The sequence below is a fragment of the Eutrigla gurnardus genome (assembly GCF_963514095.1).
Source record: "Eutrigla gurnardus genome assembly, chromosome: 3".
NCBI lineage: Eukaryota > Metazoa > Chordata > Actinopteri > Perciformes > Triglidae > Eutrigla > Eutrigla gurnardus.
In genome coordinates this window covers 24,888,412-24,911,828 of record NC_139917.1, presented here as the reverse complement: position 1 = coordinate 24,911,828, position 23,417 = coordinate 24,888,412, and the positions used below count along the sequence as shown (strand labels likewise).

General features: G+C 43.0%; 1 protein-coding gene across 4 annotated transcripts in view; it reads left to right on the top strand.

The window, feature by feature from the left end:
• rptor (regulatory associated protein of MTOR, complex 1) overlaps positions 1-23,417 on the top strand; it is a 126,564-nt gene that overhangs the window by 67,079 nt on the left and 36,068 nt on the right. For all 4 annotated transcript variants that reach the window (XM_084006434.1, XM_084006432.1, XM_084006433.1 and 1 more), the window contains exons 10-20: positions 1,234-1,378; positions 5,876-5,951; positions 8,170-8,271; positions 12,611-12,694; positions 14,109-14,219; positions 15,482-15,556; positions 15,702-15,767; positions 17,881-18,072; positions 19,360-19,500; positions 20,408-20,528; positions 20,777-20,908. In XM_084006434.1, coding sequence (XP_083862560.1) covers positions 1,234-1,378; positions 5,876-5,951; positions 8,170-8,271; positions 12,611-12,694; positions 14,109-14,219; positions 15,482-15,556; positions 15,702-15,767; positions 17,881-18,072; positions 19,360-19,500; positions 20,408-20,528; positions 20,777-20,908 — 1,245 coding nt within the window. The remainder of the gene's footprint in view (positions 1-1,233; positions 1,379-5,875; positions 5,952-8,169; positions 8,272-12,610; positions 12,695-14,108; positions 14,220-15,481; positions 15,557-15,701; positions 15,768-17,880; positions 18,073-19,359; positions 19,501-20,407; positions 20,529-20,776; positions 20,909-23,417) is intronic.

Below are 23,417 nucleotides of genomic sequence, written 5' to 3'. Positions count from 1 at the left end.
CTGTTTTCAACATCTCGAGCTAATAATAAAACATGAATTCCCCCACATATTTCAGCTCACAGGAGCCCAAATTAGGGCCCCGTATAAAAACAGTAGTGAAGCATCAGCACTATTAAAACTTTGCGACGATCCCTAGTGGATGAAAGTGGTGATGGTGTTGATATAAAAAGCCAGAAGTGCAGGTTGGCTCCTCAAATGGAGATGAATTGTTTTTAAAGCGTCTAGCGCAGTAAAAGAGGGGCGATATCATCTTAACTGTTATTTGGCAGCCGCGAGAGCAAGTGTGAACACGGTTCAAACTCTGCATGGTGACAACACGTTACCCAACGGCTCAGCTCGCCCATTAAAAATCCTCACAAACTCTTCCTTTTTTTTTTGACATGCAGTTACCTTTAGCATGCATTCTCATTGCTCACTTGTTTTTTGTGTGCAAAACACACACACACACACACACACACACACACACACATCCCAGCTGGAATAGAAATGTGACAATGTGCGGATGGCTGCCAAAGCCGTTTAAACCCCCGGGGCTCAGCTGTTAATGAAGCAGCCCACGTCGGAGAGAATCCCCTCTAATGAAGGCACTACACACACTTAATCCTCTCTCTCTCTCTCTCTCTCTCTCGCTCTCTCTCTCTCTCTCTCTTCTTTGTGGAACCTGGAATAGAAAGAGAACACAATAATCGATTTAACAATTATAACTGCAGTTCTGAGCTGTAAAAAGACAATAAAATGCATTTGGGTCAAAGAAATGCAGGATCGTGTTTTTTTCCTCTCCTATATGTGGTAGTGAATATTAAAATACACACAAAACAAATGGTGTGGTATAACTTAAGAACCAGCCATACCGCTGCATCATCTCTCTCTCATAGAGTATAGTAGTTCTATAGTATCCTCCACACAGTCACTCCCTCACACAGACAGGGGAATAACGATCATAAGGCAGAGATGGACATGGCATTGGCCTCTGCCCTCGTTAAAGAGAATTATGTTATCAAGGCATTAATGAGCTGATTATTAATGTGACCGTGACCAATCCCGTTAATCTGCATGTCGCTGTCCTCCACATTCTGTAATCGTGCACAAACGCTTCCCTGTTTTTCCTCCAGAGTGGCTCTAATTAAACTTCTTTTACATCGGTTTGCTTTCCTCTCAACACCCCCTTTTCCTCCTTTACACTCCTGCCTTTCAGTCATTTCGCTCATTTCTCTTCTGTCTTTCCATCCTCAGATTTGTTCCAGAAGTTGTTTCGTCAGGACCTACTGGTGGCCAGCTTGTTCCGCAATTTCCTGTTAGCAGAGAGGATAATGAGGTCGTACAACTGTACGCCGGTCAGCAGTCCCCGTCTGCCCCCTACATACATGCACGCCATGTGGTAAGACACACATACAGAGCTCAGGGCTGGATTTCAACTCCATAGATACAATGATGCCCTTGGTCTTGTAATGGATGTGGCCCCCCTAAAACACACAGTTCAGCACACATGTGAACCGTGTCTTAATTACAGTTTAAAAGTCATGTGCAGGGAAAACAGTCAGCCGCAACAGATACGTTCTCTGATGAGACAAAAGAAGTGGTGTCTAATTTAAGGCTCTGCATATTTAATGATTCTACTGATAACAGCCAGAGATTAAAATATGCATTCAATTTGGTCACTTATACCCAAATGGCTAATCTGCCTCGAGGTTTATTAGCCCGAAAGCTATGGCCTCATTATTGAATGAAAACGCCCAACATCTAACACTTTTCAAATGTTGAACATTTAGTAAAAATGTACTTTGTGTTTCTGTGACCATTTAGTTTGTTTTTGTAATTTGTTTTATCACCATAGGTAATTGGAGAAGCAGACCATGTTTTGGCAGTGTGAGGTATCTTCTGGCTGAACTCGCTGCTCTGCTTTATAATGCTCAATAATACGCATATTCACAGTGAGAGTCAAGGTTGTTTTCTGCTCTCTGCAGTCGGTGCAAGTTTTGGTCTACGACAAAGACCGGATGGCTTGTTTCATCAAACTCTAAAGTTGTTGTATTGTATCTTTGATTGTAAACATTGTGTCCACTGGATTTTTAACGGTTGAAAGGTGTAATTTAGTTTTTTTTTTCTCAGAGGCTAGCTCTTCACCTCATCCAATCGTTAGGCTAAGCCAGGCTAAATATCCTGGATCGATCCCTCTCCTGCATAAACAGGGATGACATTTGAAATTTACCCTTTAAACAAAACTCAACAAACAACCTTGTTTGCCAAAATGTGAGAGTATTCCTGACGGAGGCACAGCTTTGGTTGAAAGTACTCAAGTGGGCCAGAGGTAGACTTATGGGGATGAACTGGAAAGTGGTAGCAAAAGATCATTTGTATCAGAAACAAACTTAGGAATCCTGGTTTGTTTCCGCACGGGTTGTTAAAATGTCACTCTTATTCGGAACAGAAAGATCTCAATTCTACTACTGTCTTTACGCAATACTATTACGCAGCATTATTGCCAAAAGCATGCTAGTCAGACCTCAGATGATGAGTCCTAGTTTACATCAGAATGATCCAACATCCATTTAAATATACAAGCCAGTATATTAAGTTACACTTTTCCCCATATTTCAATCCAAACATATTGTACCAAACAGGAAAAAACAAAACAAAATGCTTTAATTGCTCTCACAACTTCTCTGAATACATTCTGTTGAGGAAGTGTGAGCCAAAACATGTAGGCGTTTTATTTTCTTTTGCATAGCATATGCATACACCTCGTTCATGCACAAGTATAATGTCCATGATTTGGTTTCATGGTTATTTCTGTATGTTGTTTTATTGCCAGGCGAATACTGCAGTGGCTCAGTGGCCTCAGTATAGACAGTCACAAGACAATACGGCTGCTGCTTCACCCACGCACACACAACTCAGCCGAGTTTGTCCACCTTTGACTGAAAGCTACAAGATAACACCTGAGGTATATTAAAGTACTTTGTAAGGTACAGTGGGCATTAGAAGATGCGATAGATATTTCGGTTAAAAGCAGTGGTGCAATAAATCCTCAAATATATACCAGCTTTAGACATGAGTTATGGAAGCCCTGAGAGCCAAGTGAGAAAAAGAAACTTCTAAACTAAATTGCCAAGATAATTTTTCTACGGCCCTAATATGAAAAAAGTAAATCTGTGAAACAGGTGGGGAAGTAGTTTTCGGCAGGTGAATTTCAACAAATCTAACAGTAACTTGCTAACGCACAATATATGTACCCTGTGTTTTATTGTGAGCGCCTGAAGAGACGGGCCGTCAGAGTTGCCGACTTGGCGACTTTCTCACAAGATGTAGCGAGTTTTTGGAGCTCGTGCTGCTGGCTACTTTTATTGGAAACGAGTTGGCTGGATGCTTTCAAAATGTAGAGTGCTCTTGCTGGTTTCTCCAGTGTGGCCGACAGCAGCTTTAATGCAACAATAAGAAAGATTGTCCTGACAAAAGTTTTTTTTCACCCACAATTTAGAGCCAACTTAGAAAATTGAACACCTTTTTTTTCTCCTCGCTCCCATAGAGGTTCTATTCTATACATGTAGAACCATGTATTGCACCTCCATGTATTGAGATAAGTAGCCTTGTATACAGACACACAAAGGTGCTGACAAGTTATTGACTTTACATGCTCTTCTACACTGTGTATGAAAACATTATACCATCATCCATCTCCCGTTACACAAATAATTCTCCCACTGTCCATTGTTGTCTTCTATAAATGCCTTCCTCCATCTCACCCACTCTCTCACTCCGTCCGCCTTGAGGAGCAACTTGTTGTGTAACACCCTGGCATCGCTCGTTCCACAGAGCACCTCTCCTCGCTCATTGAGCAAGCAGCAGTCTTTCTTGTTTGTGCCCATTATCTTAGATTTTGGGTAAATTGCACCCAAAGAAATTGGGACTTGCACTTTGTTTTTACGGCGGCGGAGGCGGCGTTTCAGTAGTACAGGAAACAAGACGGTATTAAGCAATTTGGGGGGCTTTGTTGATCGATGCTGGTGCCCGAACACAAACAGCGATTGTTATTCAAATAAGGAAGTGTAGGGGAGAGCAGATAAAGCCAAGGCTGATTACCCCCCCGTGGGCAGTTAAAGTGTGGGCGTGGATCTACTTCATATGTGTGTTTGCGCGTGCGCGCCGCTGCACCACTCACTGCAGCCAACAGGGAAAAGAGCTTAGTCAGCCGCCAACTGGTCCCCTACACTCCTCTGTTGTCGGCCATCCGCTCATCTCTCTCTCTCTAACACACACACACAGGTTTCAGTGATGAGTTACTCATTCCTATTGGCAGGCATGATCCGAGTTAATGCTGTCACCTCGAAGGGTGCGGCAGCCTCCTTCCTGTGAACGCGTCTTTCCTGATTAGACCGCTCACTTTCGTACAGTTGGATTACATAAACTCCAGCTGGGACGGATATTTGTTTGCGAAGTTCCAGTACTTGAAGTTATGAAACCGAAACGATTATGCTACTTTGAACTGGCTGCACACCCTGCTTATTGGCTGGGCGTTCACACCCCCACGTGGGATTCAAATGCTCTTTACTGACATCCAAAAGAGTCCCGAACACAGCAAAATCAGAAGAAGAGAGAAAATATCAGAGTACAGGGTCCTGCAGTGAGTCATAAGTGATGACTGACAGGGTTATTATTCTTATATGGGGCTATACATTAATTTTTAGGAAATGGTCGCACACCTTTTAATGCTTCATAGTGAATGTTATCTAAATACACACAACATATATTCATATACAAGCAGTTATTGATCTAAGCTGTTGGATAATCTCTGGTTCAACAAGTGTGTCATTTGTTTAAAGGCCAACCTTTTTTATGGCAGCAAAAACATTGGAAAAAGGGGCAGCACCTGTTCTTAATAATGCAGTAATATCTGTTTTGCACTGTTGAGGTCTTTGCTGGAGGGCCTGCTGTATATTAGCAGCTGCATTTATAAATTCCCTCATTTAGCCCTGAACCTGTACCGGCTGATGAGGATGCTGAAATAAATTGCCTGTTTGTTGACTTTTAGAGGGAATTAAAAATGATGGATGGAGTAATCTTAGCGTCTAGTTCTCCCAGTTAGACAGCTGGAGTAGCTGTGGAGGCTGTCGATGGAGAGGTGCCAGTTCGCCTCCTGGGTAATGCTGAAGTGCCCTTGAGCAAGGCACAGAACCTCCCAAACTGCTCGTCAGGTGCTGTATTGTAACAGCCCGATGCTCAACGACCGACAACAAGTCACATGACACAATAACAAACAGGTGGCATCGAGCAAAAGGTAAAGGGAGTTTTCAGACACGGGTTACATTATAGCTCGTTTCACAGCTGGACCAAAGTTACTGTTTAACACGCTGCTGTTGAAGAGTGAAACTGTGACAGTGCAGCTACTCTGGGAATGCAACCCCTGACTCATGCTAAGTGAGAGGGGAAAAGCCCCGTCGAAGCCCTGAGCTCAATTTGCTGAAGGAAAGAGGAGCCGGGGAAGTAGAAGGGAAGAGAGAGACGGACAGAAAGACGAGATAAGCTGCAAAAAGGGTTTGATGCAAGTTACGTAACCCCATGAATTAGATATGATGACCACGAGAGAACGCTGCTGTTTAGAAAGGGATTAAAGGCTCCTTGCTGCCCTCTCCAGGACCTCGGGCTGGGAATTTGAAAGAGGTGTGTGCGCACGGGGAGGATTGCTAGGGAGAAAACGTGAGCTGAGGAGAATGAGAGGTGGGAAAGGCAACACTGTGATCAAAGGTGGTGCTGGGAAATGCATTTGTTTCTGTTGCTTTAGGTCGTGATGAGCCTCCTTTTTTGTGTTTTTTTTTGTTTATTCCTTATAATAAATGTAGTCATTCTAATGTGGTTTGGGTGTGTCACGTCTCTACAGGCAAGCATGGGACCTGGCTGTGGACATCTGCCTCTCTCAGCTGCCTACCATTATTGAGGAGGGCACCGCCTTCAGAGTAAGTGTGCGTGTGTGTGTGTGAGAAACAGCTTTACTTTTCAGCTTCACTTGAAAGGTGGAAAGACTCTCCGTCTGTAATAGGTTACTGGTTATGTAGCGTTGATGGATCGCTCCTTTCTCGGATCTGTCCAACACCTCGCTGAAACATCAACAGTTCTTGTTTGCACTGCAACTTCTCCTCCACCAGCATCTTCAGCATCTTTATTAATATTTCAAACACCCAGTGGATAACATTGTGAAACGTCAGGTGCAATAATTCAAGCGTGTCACATAAAAACAAGTAGTTGCCGAAACCACTGCCCCCCTGCGCTTTCAGACAGTTTATTGTTATATTTACTGACGTGGCAGGGGACCGTGATGGAGATGCTGAGCGTGATGGAAACATGCCGCCGGATGCTGCTTGGACTGATTGTGACTTGAGACGTTTTTGTGTGTGATTGTGAGAAGACATGCCCTTCACCAGATGCTGGACAGGCCAGAGAGCTGCTCTGTAGAGAAACAAAGGGAGTGGCTTTCCCTCAATGTTAGCACTTTTATCTGGGCCTTTTCTCTCCTCCACCTGGCACTCGGCAGGTTGGCATCTTCTCCATCGCTCCCCGGGGGGCAGTTTTCCATCCTCCATCCTCCCCTCCCCTTTCTCCCACACTCGGGCCGAAAACACTTACCGGCCCCGTAATTGAGCCTCAGAGGACTTCTAAAAGAACTCTTCGCTCTCTGTCTCAATCCCCCCCTTTAATCCTTCTCTGATGGGCTTCAACTGTTTACGTAATTTTCTTGGTCTCTATCACAACTGAATTTAGAACTGCAGAAAAATATAGCCCACTGTAGATTTTACAGTTCTATTTTCTACTATTTGACAATTGAGTAATGGCATCTCTTACTTCCCCCTCAACATAAATAGATCAAAAAAAACAATTCTGTGTACCATGTGGATTTAAAAAAACAACACATGCATTGCCCTTCTATCTTTATGTATAAGTCTAAGTGTTTTGAATATATTTTGCAAACCTTTGTCTTCATTTGTGAAACGGAGATTAACGTCACAGGTTCTGCGTTTGGTCTTTTTCTTCAGGAATACAAATCGTTCCTGTGGCCGTTCTCTTCCTCACTTCAACACTTTAATTTGGAAAAATGGTGTTTGTACTGTCGTATTTATCATTCTTGGTTTAAGAAATATCTGAGCTTTTAAAATTACTGTAGAGTGTACTGTGTGTATACAAATACACACCATAACACAGTAGAACACTGTATCTTAAGTGTAGCTTACTGTAGTTGAAATTATAATAAGGCTACAGCCTCAAACAGTGTTGTTAGTGGGTTTTTACAAAATAAATGTCTTCTTGGTGACAGACGCATGTTGAGCTCCCATCAGACCTGCAGCTACAGTAGCTAAAGGTTAGTCCATCTATCTCTCTGATGCTGCCTATGTGGTGAAAGTGTGTGATTATTTCTTCAATTATATCATTAGGAAAAGTGCTTTCTGTGATGTAATAACAAATAACAGTTTTTTCATCATACTTTGGATATTAAATACCATTCCATGTGGTTTTTAAAAGTCCTTAAAAAGTCTCAAATTCAACTTGGTGATCCCGACCGAAACCCTGATTGTGTCATATTGTTATTCAACGTTAATAGAGACCCTGGAGTTGAGTATTAATCAAATTGGTAGACACCGATTCAACACCATCCACTAACCATGATTTTAAGTCTGCTTAGTGAATCAATACAGAGTTTCCATACGATCTCTGAGCTCGGCCTGTCACCACCACACACCCGTCTGTTAATCTATCAGTGAGTATGTGTGTCGTTTTGATTATGCATAAATTAATTTAACAATCCAGCCGCTTAGCGTTTATGTTCTCCCTCTCTACATCCATCAACCGTCCACGCAACACTGCTGTAATTCCCCCTCGCCGTGATATTAACACTCGCCGTGATCAAAAACTCTGCGGCCAGCGAGCGATCAATCAGGCAATCTGCCACGGCGGCGGAGAGAAGGGGCGAGAAGGTGATCATGATGGATCAGGATTTACGTCGTTACTGCAGTGCAGTGTCACTTCTGAGCTCATAGTGCCGGGGCTTTCCTGAAACGATCAGCTAGTCGCTGCGGACTGGCTTATTACTACTTACTGTGTGTGAGACGGAATGAGTAAGCACTGTAACACATTTTAAAATCCCGAAATGTAAACGTAGCGTGTGTGTTTTTGTGTCCACAGCACAGTCCTTTCTTCGCGGAGCAGCTGACGGCGTTTCAGGTGTGGTTGACGATGGGCGTGGAGAACAGAAACCCTCCTGAGCAGCTCCCAATCGTACTGCAGGTACAAGCCACACACACACACACACACACACACACACACACACACACACACACACACACACACACACACACACACACACACACACACACACACACCTCCAGTCTCCTTCTCTTATTTGATCACATTTTTTCAATCCTAGTTAGAAAATAAAATAATAAAAAGACGGAGACAGGGGAGGAGAAAAATATTCATAGAAAATTTGAATTCAAACTACAGAAAACTGGATAACTATTTCTTGATCTCTGTGAATAAGAAATCATAAATTCACTGGAGAAAGAAAACTGACAAGGAAGCACATCCCTTCACTTTGCAAGGTTGGATCAACTTCATCACATCACGGACTCCACCACGTACCGTATCATGCCAGAAGTGGAAGACTTAATCAAGTTATACATGGTAATTGGATTCAGCATTTAGGAAAGACTTGTGTTATCATAAGTATGCAGACTCTGAAGAGACTTTGCGGTAAAAAAAAGGCCTATTCAGAAGAAAACAACTTACTAACTTTAGGTTGTTTTCTTCTTGTATATGTACCACTTTAAATTCAGAGTTGTTTCTGTATATTCTATCTATTCCAAAAAATGTCTGTCCCTCTGTTTAATTCTGTGTTTATTTATTATTTATTATTATTTATTTTGGAGGGCATAGCAAGAATACAAACAAACGAGACGTACACAGCAAGGTGCTCTACGTTGAAGACAGTAGTTCTTACCCTGAGAACATTTCACTAGAGATGTACATTTCATTTTCCACACACAAAAATGTTCTTTTGGCTATGGGCGGATCAATAAAAAATACTTTTCCAATGAGTACATTTTACTGCATGACCAGAAAGATATGTTAAATGATCAGACATGGGTTTGTGATTATCAATAATAGTTATAAAAATAATAGATTGTGGAACGTTTTAAAATGATACGGTCATGTCTGACATTGACCGAACAAGATTTATGCTTCCTGCCATAATCAGGAATTTGTCTTTCTGAAAAAACTCAATGCAGGCATATTTTTAACCGGTAATAACTGACTAAACTAACTTTAACTTATTAACCCTAGCAGTCACACATGTATGTAATTGATGTAGTTGAATGCCGAAATGCCATTTCTTTAACGGATAAGACGCCAACTTTGCAGATTCCACGTTTAAAAAAGGGTTTCATTCTACATTTTATACAAGCTGCTAGATCTCTTGATCTCATCTCGATTAAACACGCACATCTCCTGCCAAGAATCCACTATTAGCTTAGAATATTACCATTACAGCAATACTATTTATACTGCTACCTCCCGCTGCTCACCTCAGGTATTTACTTCACCCCCCTCCTTTATACAAGTCTCTCTGTTCTCCAGGTCTGCCACCACAAACGTGAGATATGCTCCTCAAAGTGCTTGCTGTAAACATTTGCAGGCCAGTTTTCTTCATTACAAGCCTCCAACAAAGCCTGTGACAAGAATAGTGGCTGCTGTGTTCCCTGTAGTGGTGTTGAACTTGTTTGGGATGCTTAAATTAGGGTGAAATCGCGTTTAAACCTCGCCGTGTGCATCATCTGTTGATTTACAGCAGTGGGATGTTGCTGCCCTCCCTCTCCTCCCGCCACCGCCGGCGTCCCGTGGGGTCGTACAGTTGTGTTGTATATATCGCAGCGTGGTGGTGGTGTGCCGCGTGTCCGTGTTGGATGGTAATTTCTGGCTGACTCGGCGCACTGCAAGCCGCAGACCGTCCATACAGCAGTTCTGTCGGGACCCGTTAAAAGCCGAGGAAAAGGCAGACTGATCGGGCAGCGCTGGATGGTGTGTGAAGGCGTGTGTGTGTGTGTGTGTGTGTGTGTGTGTGTGTGTGTGGCTGTGTGTGTGTGTGTGCTACGTGGACTTAAAGAGAGAGAGCGAGGAAGTAAAGCTGCAATAGCCTTTAAGATTACGCAACATTATGCAGCTTTACGCCGTGAGGGCAGAGTAATCTCAAGGCTCCTTCATGCTCTCTGATGTAATGGATGGACACAAACAGGTTTTATACCTTTTTAAGCACACAGTTGCATAAGAATGAAGTTAAAAGACGAGCGCATTCTTGGAGGATTTACGATTTATTGCCCAAATGTATAATCTGGCTTCAGTTGAAAGAATGAATGAGCGACGAGAATTGAGCAAAGGCGAGTACCCCATCAATAATGCTCTTTAATGAAATGAGCAAAGGGAGGACAACAGAGCTCCGAGATGAGCGATACGGTGCGGCGTTGTCTTGACAACAGACATTTCATCCAGGAAGGATTAACAGATTTTGCCAAGGGATTACAACGTCTCATAAATTGCGGTGTCACGTTTGAGGTGATTACGCCACGCATGTCCATCATATAACGAGATGCCGGCGTGTGTCTCACAGCTTGTACACACACAGCATGGCAAAGTGCTTACTCATCGCACTAAAGGAGATCGCAGTCAAGGTGTTACGAAATAAGGAGTGGAGAAAATATGCACACTCGCGTTCTCGTGCATTTGAATATGGCAGCATTGCTCAGGGATGTTCATCCTCGCTATGAAGAAATATACGCGTATGTGTCATTTTAATCATGTGCATACAGTATGCTTGTGTGTGTGACTGTGTGGGAAATATTCACTGGCAAGCGAGAACAGAAAATGATCGTTTTCCCATTTGAGGTCTGATCTAAATTGTTTTCTTTCCTGTTTTTGTGACTTCAGAATAGGTTTAAAAAAAACGAATAATCTACGAGAGAGAACAACAGAACATGAGGCATCTATTCAGGCTGCTTTCGGTTTCACAGTGCACAACTTGCACAATACATTGTTTTTGCTGAGGGGCACCATAACTTGAGCTGCCCCACCAAATGATTTGTAACATAGAACCATCTGATAACTCGCCATTGGAAACTGCGTGGAAAAAAGCTTTCATACATGAAGAGCAAAAGCATCTTTTCTATTGAGAAAACGGATCTTCTTCTCCACTATCTCGTCTCCAGTTCATCTCGAATTACTCTATAATCATCATGCTTTTGCGGACTTTATTTAGCATGTTTTGTATGTTGTCTTCCGGCCTCTCTCACTCATGTTCACGTCTATCTCAACAAATGCCAGGCAGCATAACCCCCCTGGTTCCCTTCCTACTACTACTACTACTACTACTACTACTACTACTACTACTACTACTACTACTACTACTGGGCTGGATTATGTTGGAACTCCAATGAACTAGGGTTCGCTTGGTTCGGTTCACACCAGAGAATGATTACTGCATTCACAACTGCCCAAGTGAATTGCACCAAAGTTCGATTAAAACTGATGCTGGCTTGTAAAAGCACCCATAGAAAGATTATCTTGGAAAACAAAGTTTACCTATTCTTAAGGTATTAACACAGAAGCCTCGTTTTCCTCTTAAAGCTTCCGTAAAAAATCACTTTGCTAAGATGCGATGTGATCAGGAGAGGTTTAGATTATATTCTTGCTTGTTGGCTTTTTTTTTTATTCTGGCAGAGCACACACCTACATCACACACACACACACATACACACACACACACACACACACACACACACACACACACACACACACACACACACATGTACCTGTTCCCACGCTCTTCCTTGCAGTTGGAGGTAATCCTGGGCCGGTCTTCCCCCGACTTCCTTCTGTTTGTGTGGTCACACACAGCAGGGTAAAGTCACGGAGAATGCTAATAATACATCATGTGTTGGTGGAAATGTCAGAGTGTGTGTGTGTGTGTGTGTGTGTGTGTGTGTGTGTGTGTGTGTGTGTGTGTGTGTGTGTGTGTGTGTGTGTGTGTGTGTGTGTGTGTGTGTGTGTGTGTGTGTGTGTGTGTGTGTGTGTTGTATGGACCTGGGTTCCTCCATATGCTCGTCCCCACACACACTGTGGGACAGTCACATGGGTGTGGACAGGTGTCCAGCCCTCACACGGACTTTGTGCTGCGCTGAGCTTAATGCTGCATAAACTACACACACACATATACATTTTATTTTTTTATCACATACCATATGCTCTTAAAGTACTTCTCCTTTGCCAAAACCTCTACACTGTGATTCCATTTGGCATCCCCGCCATGGACGTAAAGCGAAATGTGCACACGCAGACACTCGGTGTGGTTTTACGACTTCTTAGTTTTGAAGGGAAACGCTCACACGCTGACGGAGGAAACGAGCGTGACCTGGCGCCAGTGTGTTAGCAGTAGTGGTGGGAGAGCCACCTGTTTCTCTCCACCCCCTCTTCCTCTCTGCCATTTCTCCCGCTGTCCTTCCTCACCCTCCTCCTCTTCCTCCTCTAATATCTCTCTTGGTTTGGAGAAACACCTCTGACCTCTGCTCTCTTTCAGGTCCTCCTCAGTCAGGTGCATCGGCTACGAGCCCTAGACCTGCTTGGACGGTTCCTGGATCTGGGTCCCTGGGCTGTCAGTCTGGTACGTTAACATATAGTGTGCTGTGTTAACAAACGTTTTTATGTGATGGTCATTTCAAAGGGAACCATACGCTTTGGAGAACAAGACAATGACATTAAAGCTGGGGACAACTAGTAGAGGGATGGAGAGAAAATGATACTCATAGTTAGGCCTTCTCCTCACCAGAGCTAATAAACTGCCTACCCCAGCTTTAACCAGTTTGAGTGAATTAGCTCATCGTTTAGCACACCTGGCTGACCTTATGTAGCCGGATAATTTTTACACCCAGCAGCAACAACCTTTGCTGAAAACTGTAGCATTTAAACTGTGTCAAAAGTTACTGTGGCTAGCCATGAACATTATTATAGTTTAATGTGCTGGGTTTTGAGACATCCCTTCCCCCACCCTTATTACAGTAAAGGTCAAAGGTATCTAGTTTGTAACACTTAAAGCATTAAAAAAAACCATGACATTTCAACTGCAGCTAATCTCTACAGAAACTGTGTCCCTATTACTCTGGATGAACAGCTTTCATCGGAACGTACAAAGTCTGTGGATCATCCCGGGACCTTTTTAGATGAATGTGGCTGCTTTTCACATGCAATTGTTCCCAACAGGCATTCTGTTATTTCCAAACAGACTCAAGCCTAATGTAGTTAGCTGAGGCACCAAATTACCAGTCAGGCAATTGATGTTATCATGGTTCCACTAATTTACAGTCCCCTAAATAACCAGCTGCAGAAGCAAGTCCATCATTTTTATTTGGAAGCATGTCTAGTGGACCGAACCTAACCCCATATCATTTATTTAGCACACATTAACATTAAATGGTGCAAGGAGGGAATGAAGCCCAATGGGCTTGGACAAGAGTCTGGGGTCTTGCTGGATTCTTCCAGGCCCGGATGGAGTCTCCAGACTGCATATCTCAAAATTATGCAAGATGTTGTCTCCAAGAAAGAGCCAATAGATTCACCATTTTTCAAGTCTGTCTTAAAACAATAGTCGGGTATCAATATGAATGTTGAAGCAGGTTTTGCCGGTATTTATGCTAAGCTAATGTAAGCTAGTTGTTTCCTCGTACCAGTGGCATCAATCTCATCAGAAATAATTTGAAAAACTGTGTTTCTTGAAAACAAAATGTTTGTTTTGTAATGAGACAACAGTGTTGTTCCATATTTATTCACTTATTGCCATTACTTGAAGTAAACACATTTATCCAGTTCTTAAAACTGTGTAGTTTATTTAATTTAACATGAGCTCTGGTCCTGTTCCAGCTCTGACTGCTTGGTAGCCGACAGAATGCTCCAAAAAACTCAGCTTATTGACAAAGCTGAGACAAAGGACAGACATTAGAAATCAAGTCAAAATTGCGATTATCCTACCAGATTCATGCTCCATATCTGTGTCGTTGACGTCTGTGTGTTTCTGTTTTCAGGCCCTGTCCGTAGGGATCTTCCCCTACGTATTAAAGCTGCTCCAGAGCTCAGCCAGAGAGCTGCGGCCTCTGCTGGTTTTCATCTGGGCTAAAATCCTCGCCGTAGACAGTGTAAGTTATGTAAAACACTCACAAACATTACAATCATGCCGCCTCATCTTTTCTAAACACTTATTGTCTTTAAGGTTATCGCTTTTATCCGACTCTTGACGTCACAGGTTTATTGTCATTATATAAACTCACTCTACCGCGCTGTCTGGCAACACAGGGAATGAAGGAATCAAATAAAAATACATGTTTCGGAGTGTATTTGATGTGAATCCGTGCACAATAATGATGCTATGTTTAGCATATTCTCCCTGCTTTGCCTTGCCATCAGGCAGGCCTTTTTCTGGGGAACTGAAGCCATTATCTCGGCTTTCTGCGACGCCACCAGACAGATCAGCCTTGAACGGAGGAACGCTTTAACCTCTCAATTACACTGAGGACTTGTGTCATTAAAACGGTAAAACAAATGCCATAAATGCTGTTTTTACAGCCCCTGTCTGCACTCGGCTTCTCCTCATCCCTCTGTGTGTGCCAGTGTAGATTTGTGGGCCCTCTCCACCAAAACAGCAGCGTGTTGAGGCTGCTGTAATGCAGCATGCCGAGGCGACAAGGGCTCTGGCTTGGTTCAATTAAAGGCTTTTTATGGATTCTGTTATTCTACAGTAGTTATTGTATGTTTGTGTGTTTCATGCATATGTTGTACCACTGCCTCAATTTGTTTGTGTTATTCAGTGACTTTAGTGATTCCGAATGAATCTTTTAAAACACCAAAGTCAAATTTAATGAAAACTAACTGACCGATCAAGGCAGCAGTCAACTCCTATGTTGTGAGGTAAATTGACTGTTTTTGTCAAAGTTCTGGTGGCTTTGAAGAAAGCATTGATGGATATAACGGCTTTGGTTCTGACAGTTTAAAGTATATATTCTGCTGTTTTGCGTATCCACAGCCGTACATTGCTTTACTTCTGTGCTGGTGCTTCCGTCTGTTGTTGACTATGGATAATCCGTACAATCCCTCCACCGATTTTTGATTTTAGAAAAAACAAAAAGAAAAGAAAACAGCTGTCTTCCATACCAGTAGTTTTCTAGAATCAATCCTAGGGCAGGCAGTGGTAAATCAGGTTGTTTTTGTGTTAAAACAACGATTCAGAATCATAGACATTACATGTCTTGATTCTTGATTCTTCAACTTTTATTTTCTCATACGCCTCAAACATTTCCAATAAAAACACTCAACAGGATGTCGTCAGGATGAATTTGTGGGAAGATTGGATAAATACTCTCTATGACGTGCCGTTTGAGCCTCTCTGTCTCTGTCTCTGTAGTCGTGTCAAGCCGATCTGGTGAAGGACAACGGACACAAGTACTTCCTGTCGGTGTTGGCCGACAGTTACATGCCGGTGAGTATCCACCTTAGACGTAATCCAAAGAGACAGATCTTCTTTCCTTTCTGTACATTTTGATTACTTCACTGAAAGGAGTTGAACAGAAAAGCTTCAGGCATGAAAGTATGATGAGATCTCACCGTTCCTCTCTTTGTCACAGGCTGAGCATCGAACCATGGCTGTCTTCATATTGGCTGTTATTGTCAACAGCTACAACACAGGACAGGTACTCCTGTTTGGATAACACTATTGTACAACATACCCAATTATTCATTTACTTTCCTCACCAGAACCCTCAGCAGGTTCTTTTTTTTGGGGGGGCGACGTCACTTTGAGAAACTCTATCGCCCGTTGTGTATTTCCCAGAGATATTGGTTATGTGACAGTTTTGTCACCAACAGTCACCACAGTAATCTCCGTCTCAGTCCCAGGAAGCACCATAGGGACACTTTATCACTGTCGGCGTCACCTCGGCCTGTTCCTGGCCTCCGGCGTTCAATCCCAGAAGCCTTTTGTCCCCGATGCTGATCAAACGTCTGGGCGATTTGAGGTTGGAATGATGTAGCTCATCATTTCATGGAGTACACAAACAAACACACAACATCGCTGCCTTTTTTTCTTCCTCTCTCCTGCAGTTTCTGTCTAGTTTTTATTATTTATTTGGATTCATTTGACACATTTTTTTCCTCATTACCTGACAGTATGTGTCTCTCTAAACATTACATAAATGTGACAAATAAGAAAACCCATACGTGCTCTCGAGCTCAGAAACCCTGATTCTTCTTTAATACCACAGTTCCTAAAAGCTCCTACCTCTCTCACAGGCCTGTAAATAATAGATGCTCCACAACATTACAGAGAGGCTCTCTGCCTGCTCAACCTCTCCATTATTTATCCCTCTTATTTTCAACAACAGCGCTCATTATTGCGGTAACGCCGATGCGAGCAGGGCACAGAGCCTAATATTCTTAATATTCCTTCTCTTGTGGTTCAGCTGTGAGGCATGATCGGCGCTCGGGGAGAAACGCACAAGCGATTTGAGGCGCACCAAGAAAGTAGATGGAAGTGGAATGAGTGGAAGATGGAATTTTTGTTACGACGCCTCAATCCGTAGATGACAAAGGATGCTCACCACAATAAACAGGTCACTTCCTGTTTACCACAAATACCTTTATTTATGTCGAGAAGAAACCAAACAGACAAGTCTATATTCCTTCTATTCCTTACCATAAAACATCTAAACTGGAGGTGTTATTCTTTTATTAACAGCATCATAACACCAATAGGAAAATCTGCTAAGTGGAACAGGTGAATTAACAAATAAACTCAACACTTCCATTGATTTCTTGGTGAAGACTTGCAGTGGCTTTTCCTGGTATTTTCATGTGAAACTTCCCCAGGAAGTGTTGAGTTTCAGTGACAGTAGTTTTAAAACAGATGGGAGAAAAGTAGCAAAGTAGAACAGACTGGAATTAATTAAACACCACAGATAAGTTACATATTTAACAGTAAAAGCCTCTCAGTGTCTTAAAGTGCTGGTCGTTTTTTATAAGTTGGGAGCAGCGGAGTGGTGAGGACAACTTAGCTCTGCTGTACTGATGGAATTAAATGCTGTCGAAACATATATTATGTCGCCCAAACCAGGCTTTTATTTTTGTAACACATTTTCTTACTTTTGGCAGTTAGTTCAGCACTCCCTGCAGTCAGTCGAGGTGCTGTGTGTTGTGTGTTGCCTCATGACAAGAAGCAACTGAAAAGAAGAAAAGCACAGTACTTAATGCTCTGCACAAATTGATTCAATCAAAAGGAAAGTTTCTAAATGTGCTTTATGATTTTGAATAGAGACGGCCTCATATCCACCAATTACCTTCAGAATAGATTTGAAGAGGGCTGAAGGGGTTCAAAGGAATAAAGTCCTTCTGCTGCACTCGTAATGGTTTTGGCCATCACAGTGTGAGGTAACAGGTTAGTGATGATTAACTGACTTAACGACGCGCCCGGCTGTTCTCAGCCTGGAGCCTCTGTGTTGCTCCGGATGGTTCGGACTGATAGCACATCTTGGCATTTTATTAAAAAGGAAATACTGGCAGGTAAGTGTTGACTACCAGTGTGTTTTTAATAGTTGGTGACTCGTGGGAAATTATGTCTTACACAAATGGCCTGGCCACTGTTATTACCTCATACCTCACAGTCCTTAAAATCTTATTACATTCCTTGAACGTACGTAGGCGTCCCCCCCAATTAAAACCTCAAAGTGCAAATATGGATGACTGAACGTCTCTCTCCACCTTCATTCTGCATCACTCCTTCTCCTCCAACTCTCCTCCTCCCATCACCAGGAGGCCTGTCTGCAGGGCAACCTAATAGCCAACTGCCTGGAGCAGCTGTCGGACCCCCACCCCCTCCTCCGCCAGTGGGTGGCCATTTGCCTGGGCCGCATCTGGCAGAACTTCGACCCGGCGCGGTGGTGTGGAGTTCGGGACAGCGCCCACGAGAAGCTCTACACTCTGCTGTCGGATCCCATCCCTGAGGTGAGAGAGGTTCCTACCAGAGTTCAGGTACATTTATAAAAGCATTAGTTTCACTGTCAATTCAAGAAGCCACATTATCTTGTTTTGCAAATGATTAAGTTGCAGATGGACAACTATGATTACATGTTTTGATTTTTCTTTGTAAGATAGGGAGATAAAAGCAGATTGCATTTATTAAACCTTCATATTACACACATCTACTAAGAGATGACCTTTTCCTTTTTCAAGAATCACACCAATCTCATGTACACGGAAAGACATTTGTTTCTCTGTTTTTTACTCAATACAAAAAAAAAGTTTGCCTCCATTTCTGTCTTAGACACAAAATATATGGAAATTCCCATAACATTCAACAAAAAATCTTTTGTATTCAAAACAAGACCAAAATCACACTCTTAAAAAAAAAAAAATATCTAAGAATTGTCTGGTCTACATCGACATTCTGCAGGACACAAGCACACACACAAACATGGAGCAGAGCAAAACCATTTAAGTGTGTTAAAACCGGTCCGCATCAGACTGGGTGGTGTGTGTGGACCAGAGGGACGGCGAGACAGAGTTTGGCCTGAAGTTCACCCAGACACTTGGTGCCCTCGCTCACACACTGCACATATTTGCATGTATTCACACACACATGCACTCGCAAGGAACATCTGTTTCCAGCCGTAGCAGCCTCCTTCCCTTGGACAGACGGCTGCTTCGGCCGTAGGGTTGAAACTAAGGTCTGCAGACACACACACACACAAGCAGAAGACAATATCTGTGTAAATGGCATCACAGGATTAGAAAGGAGCGGCGGTGATGCATCTCGATGCTTGCGATAAACAAAACGAATGTTTTCTCCTGTAATAGACAATACACCTAAATATTCATTGTCGTGCTGTAATTTGGTCGAGTTCAGTTCCCTCGTGGAAAGATCCTTCCGTGCGCCGGCAAGTTTGGATTAAACATGGAATGAAGCGAGCAGAGAAAGTAATGAGTTATAGTGACAAAAAGCAGCTCACTGGAGCACACAGTGCTCATCATCTCCGGTACATTTCATCGTGATGCACTGAGAGAAAATTGCACCGTAATTACCTCCAAAACATTCAACCACTGTTGTCACAAAACATTCCAACGTTTTTGTTGTCTGCCAAAAACACCGACTTGTGCATCAATGAAGAAAGGCATGAAAAAAAACCTCAAGATTTAAATTGTGTCAACGCAACAGCTCCATCTTTATTGAACCGAGAGGAAAAAGGAAGTTGAAAGCGATGATGTGATGTGTGTGTCGGGCCCCCGTTGCAGGTGAGGTGTGCGGCCGTCTTCGCTCTGGGGACGTTTGTGGGAAATTCCGCTGAGAGGACGGACCACTCCACCACCATCGACCACAACGTGGCCATGATGCTGGCGCAGCTCATCAACGACGGCAGCCCCGTGGTCCGCAAGGTCACTGCAGCACAAAAACACTCTCATCGTGTGTACTGTGTTATAAGCATTAGTAAGACACTCATGTAGCATGCAAGTAGAAAGTATGGTTCCAATATATAAGAAAATAATACTTGTCCTTGAGAGCTACTCCACTGCAGTGCAGGTAAGAGGATTGTTATCTAGATTAAACACAAATGGCCCTCGGAGACTAGTTTAAAGGAGAAGTTAAGAAAAATGAGGCAATAAGTCCATTTGCTTTCTTTCTGACAGTTAGGTGAGAGGATCAATACCGCTCGTCTCTCTGTGTGTTCTATACTTCATGATCCTCATAGCGCAATCTACATTAACTGCCGAAACCACATTGATCTCCGTGGGCATCCAGCTAACGATCACGACTTGATTAAGATTTGACTTTCAGGCCAGGTCGGATTTGTCTAAAGTGCCCATCAATCGACTATCAATCGATCTAAGCTCACCCGTGAAATTTTAATAACAACTTACTAAAGTCGGAGTCTGCTCCTTTCATTTTCGGCTCTAAATGTCTAGTCTTATGACGTTTAATACTTGGATCCATCACACCAGCCTCGACAACGAATTGGGCCAGGGGAGTACGGTGTGGTAATTTAGGCAGCAAGTAAATAAAGCTTTGCATTTGGGTCAGAGCTCTCTACATTTCACTGTAAGATATTAATACTCTGTAAAAAATATGGAGTTGTTTGTTAAAAAATGAGTCACAACTACTTTAAAAATAGCTTAACTGAACTTCAGTTAACTTAAACCTTTAAGCAATATCAAAGTATTATAGTAGTAGTATATATGTTTACCTGAATGATGCTATTTTGGCTCGAAGATATAAAGGAATGAAGTGATAGAAAATCATAAATGATGAAACTAAATGATCATTTCTTTCCTATGGATATAACAGGAGCTGGTAGTAGCACTAAGTCACCTGGTGGTCCAATATGAAAGCAACTTCTGTACAGTTGCCCTCCAGTTTATAGAAGAGGAGAAGAACTACACAGTGCCGTCACCAGCCAACACTGCAGGTACTGTAGACACACACACACACACACACACACAGAGAGTTGATATTTGCAGGCTGGAACAATGCAGGCCATTTAAAGAAAGCTTTGGAAGTTGTTTGTACGCTGTATCTCTTTTTTCAACCGAACTTTCCAGCATTTGTGTTTTTGGCATTTATTATAGACATAGGCCTCATGGAAACGATTATTTTCACTTGTTTGGGATTATCCTGGCTCTGGTCTGATGTAGGTGTTCCCGTGTTTACATGCAGAGCCCGGTAACCTGACTCCAGTGAGGGACAGCCCAGCCATCCCACGCCTTCGATCCTACACCAACATCCGAGCTGCCACCACTGCACGCAACCTGAACAAAAGCCTGCAGAACCTCAACCTCAATGAAGAGGGTAGGAGAGGGAGGGGAGTGTGCTGGGAAATCGATTGAGAGAAAATAAGGCAGATGGGAGAGAGAAAAACAAGATGAAGCAGAAATATAGATGAATCTATAGGAGGACTGAATGAAGACAAAGAAGAACATTTCTTTAGGTTTCCAGCTTTGGGCCGTAGAAGTAGCATCCCTCTGGCTTACTTCTCCATTCTGTCATTCCTGAGCATTAATACGAGGTTTTCCAACCAGCAGAGAGAATGTGACCGGTCGGCCAGTTTGTGGCCTGTTAGTTATTCCAATCCTGCGCTCACATGCAGAATTAACTGGGAAAATGTCTGTCGTCTTGCCACCCATCTCTTACAAATGTGTGTTGTGGAGAAGTGCCAGAACACACATGGGCCGTTTATTATAACTGCACAATTTAGTGGTGTAATAATCCTGATCAAAATCTTGGCTTCCAAAATGATACTCCCTCCTCAGTTGGCCCGTTCCCAAAGCAATGCCGAGCCGCTATCACCTCATTATGAAGCGACACTCCTCAATAAGAAACGCGTACAGCTGTGGAGGCCACTCTATATTCAGCAGTACCCATGAAAAGATATTTGATAGTAGTTAAATATGACGGCTTTTCTTCAAGATTCTTTTGTAGGTTTCCTGCCTCAGGCTCCACTATCCTTTTTAAGGGAAAGTCTATGCTGATGTCCAATCAGTTTTGTTGGTAAATGTAGTTCATTAAAGATGTCGAGGGCACTGGATGCAGGAAGAACAACAGATTTGCTAGCTGCTAATCCCCACCGTCTGGATCAATATAGCAAACACTGAGGAGTGTATTGCTTCAGTTAACCAATGTCTAGACTTCTTTAGAGCTTTGTACCGTTACCATGGTAATTGACGGCATCAGAATTTGAAATCATCAGGGATTTTTTCCCTAAAATTTCCCAATGGCCCATGAAATACGGAATAGTAATCCCACATCATTCATTATACATCAACATTAGTTATTCTCAGACAGACATTACTGTGTGTGTGTGTGTGTGTGTGTGTGTGTGTGTGTGTGTGTGTGTGTGTGTGTGTGTGTGTGTGTGTGTGTGTGTGTGTGTGTGTGTGTGTGTGTGTGTGTGTGTGTGTGTGTGTGTGTGTGTGTGTGTGTGTGGTGGTCATGGCCGCTGTGACACTGAGGAGGAGATTGATACAATCTTGACAAAGCCAGGTCTCATATTTTACATGTCGGCAAAAGCTATGTTTATCGACATTCTAATTTGTGGAAAGTTTGACGGATGAAAAGGGGGAGGGGGGGGGGGGGGGGGGGGGGATTCTCCTGACTGAACGAGGCAGAGCTCTCTGTGCTTTAGGGAACGCAACGTGATGCTCTGTGCATAAAGTTGTCAAAAAAACGACAGCGAGGGATTTTAATCACACACAACCGGCTTCAAGAGAAGAGGAAAACACCTTCTAGCAGCTATATATGTGACTGAGATCTGTGTCTCTGACTGACTGACTGACGAGAGGCGACTGACGCTCCTAAAGAGAAGGAGGTTCTCCTTTGACACCCTCCTCCCCTCTCCATCTGTTTTCCTCTCTGTGCGTATTATGTGTGAGAGACAGCGAACCAGCCTGTGATGCAATGTCTGTAATTGGCGTATGTTTCAATTACTTATAGTGTCCAAATTGCCCTGGCTCTGAATCCCTTCACTCATCTTTCATTCTTTCCTTCCTATCATAGCCCTCTGCTGCTTTATCAAGCTCCTCAATGATTTTGGCCTCAGGTTTCCTAGTCGTTGCTGTTCAGACTCACCGTCTAATCTTCTAACTTCCATCTTGTTATCAGATTAGAATAGATTGACATGACTTTCCACCTCGGTGGACATTTGTCTTTGGCTTCTCTCAACTGCAGCAAGGCTATATAGAATACATGCGACACAACACACCATTAAATATTAACAAGTACGTGGACAGGGAACAGCAAATATGTTCTATAAATGATTAAACAGGATAACAAGTGATCCCTGGTGTAGACATTCTGTGTCCAATGCCTGTATGGCATAAGGAATAAAAGACTTATTATATATGTTCCAGCTGGCCTTTGGGACCCTAAATCCACAGCCAGGTGGGAACAGCTCTAACTGAGTGGAGTGGATGTGAGGCGCCTGCAGACATTCCTGCAGGTTATGATTAATCACATATTCACCGAAAAAGGAGGGCGCTGGCAGGGACAACCAACTCTCTGCGGTGTTTCTTCATCTCGGTGGAGACCTGGCTAAGCCGTGCCTGGTCACCAGTGGGGACTGGGAGCTGTCCTTGGTGCTGAACTGGAGGCCTGTTGAAAATGAGCTCAAACGGAGGCAGGGGTTTTTACACTGTGGCGTGTTTCTACTTTCAATCATGAGCAAGGAACCTCTGTCACCATGGATACTGATAGATGGCTAGCTTACTGAACTGTGATATTTTATTATTAGATTTTTTTTTTATCAGTTCTCTGGCACCATGCTGTTTAGGGCATAGTTTGGTAAGTTGCACCAGTGCTGAAT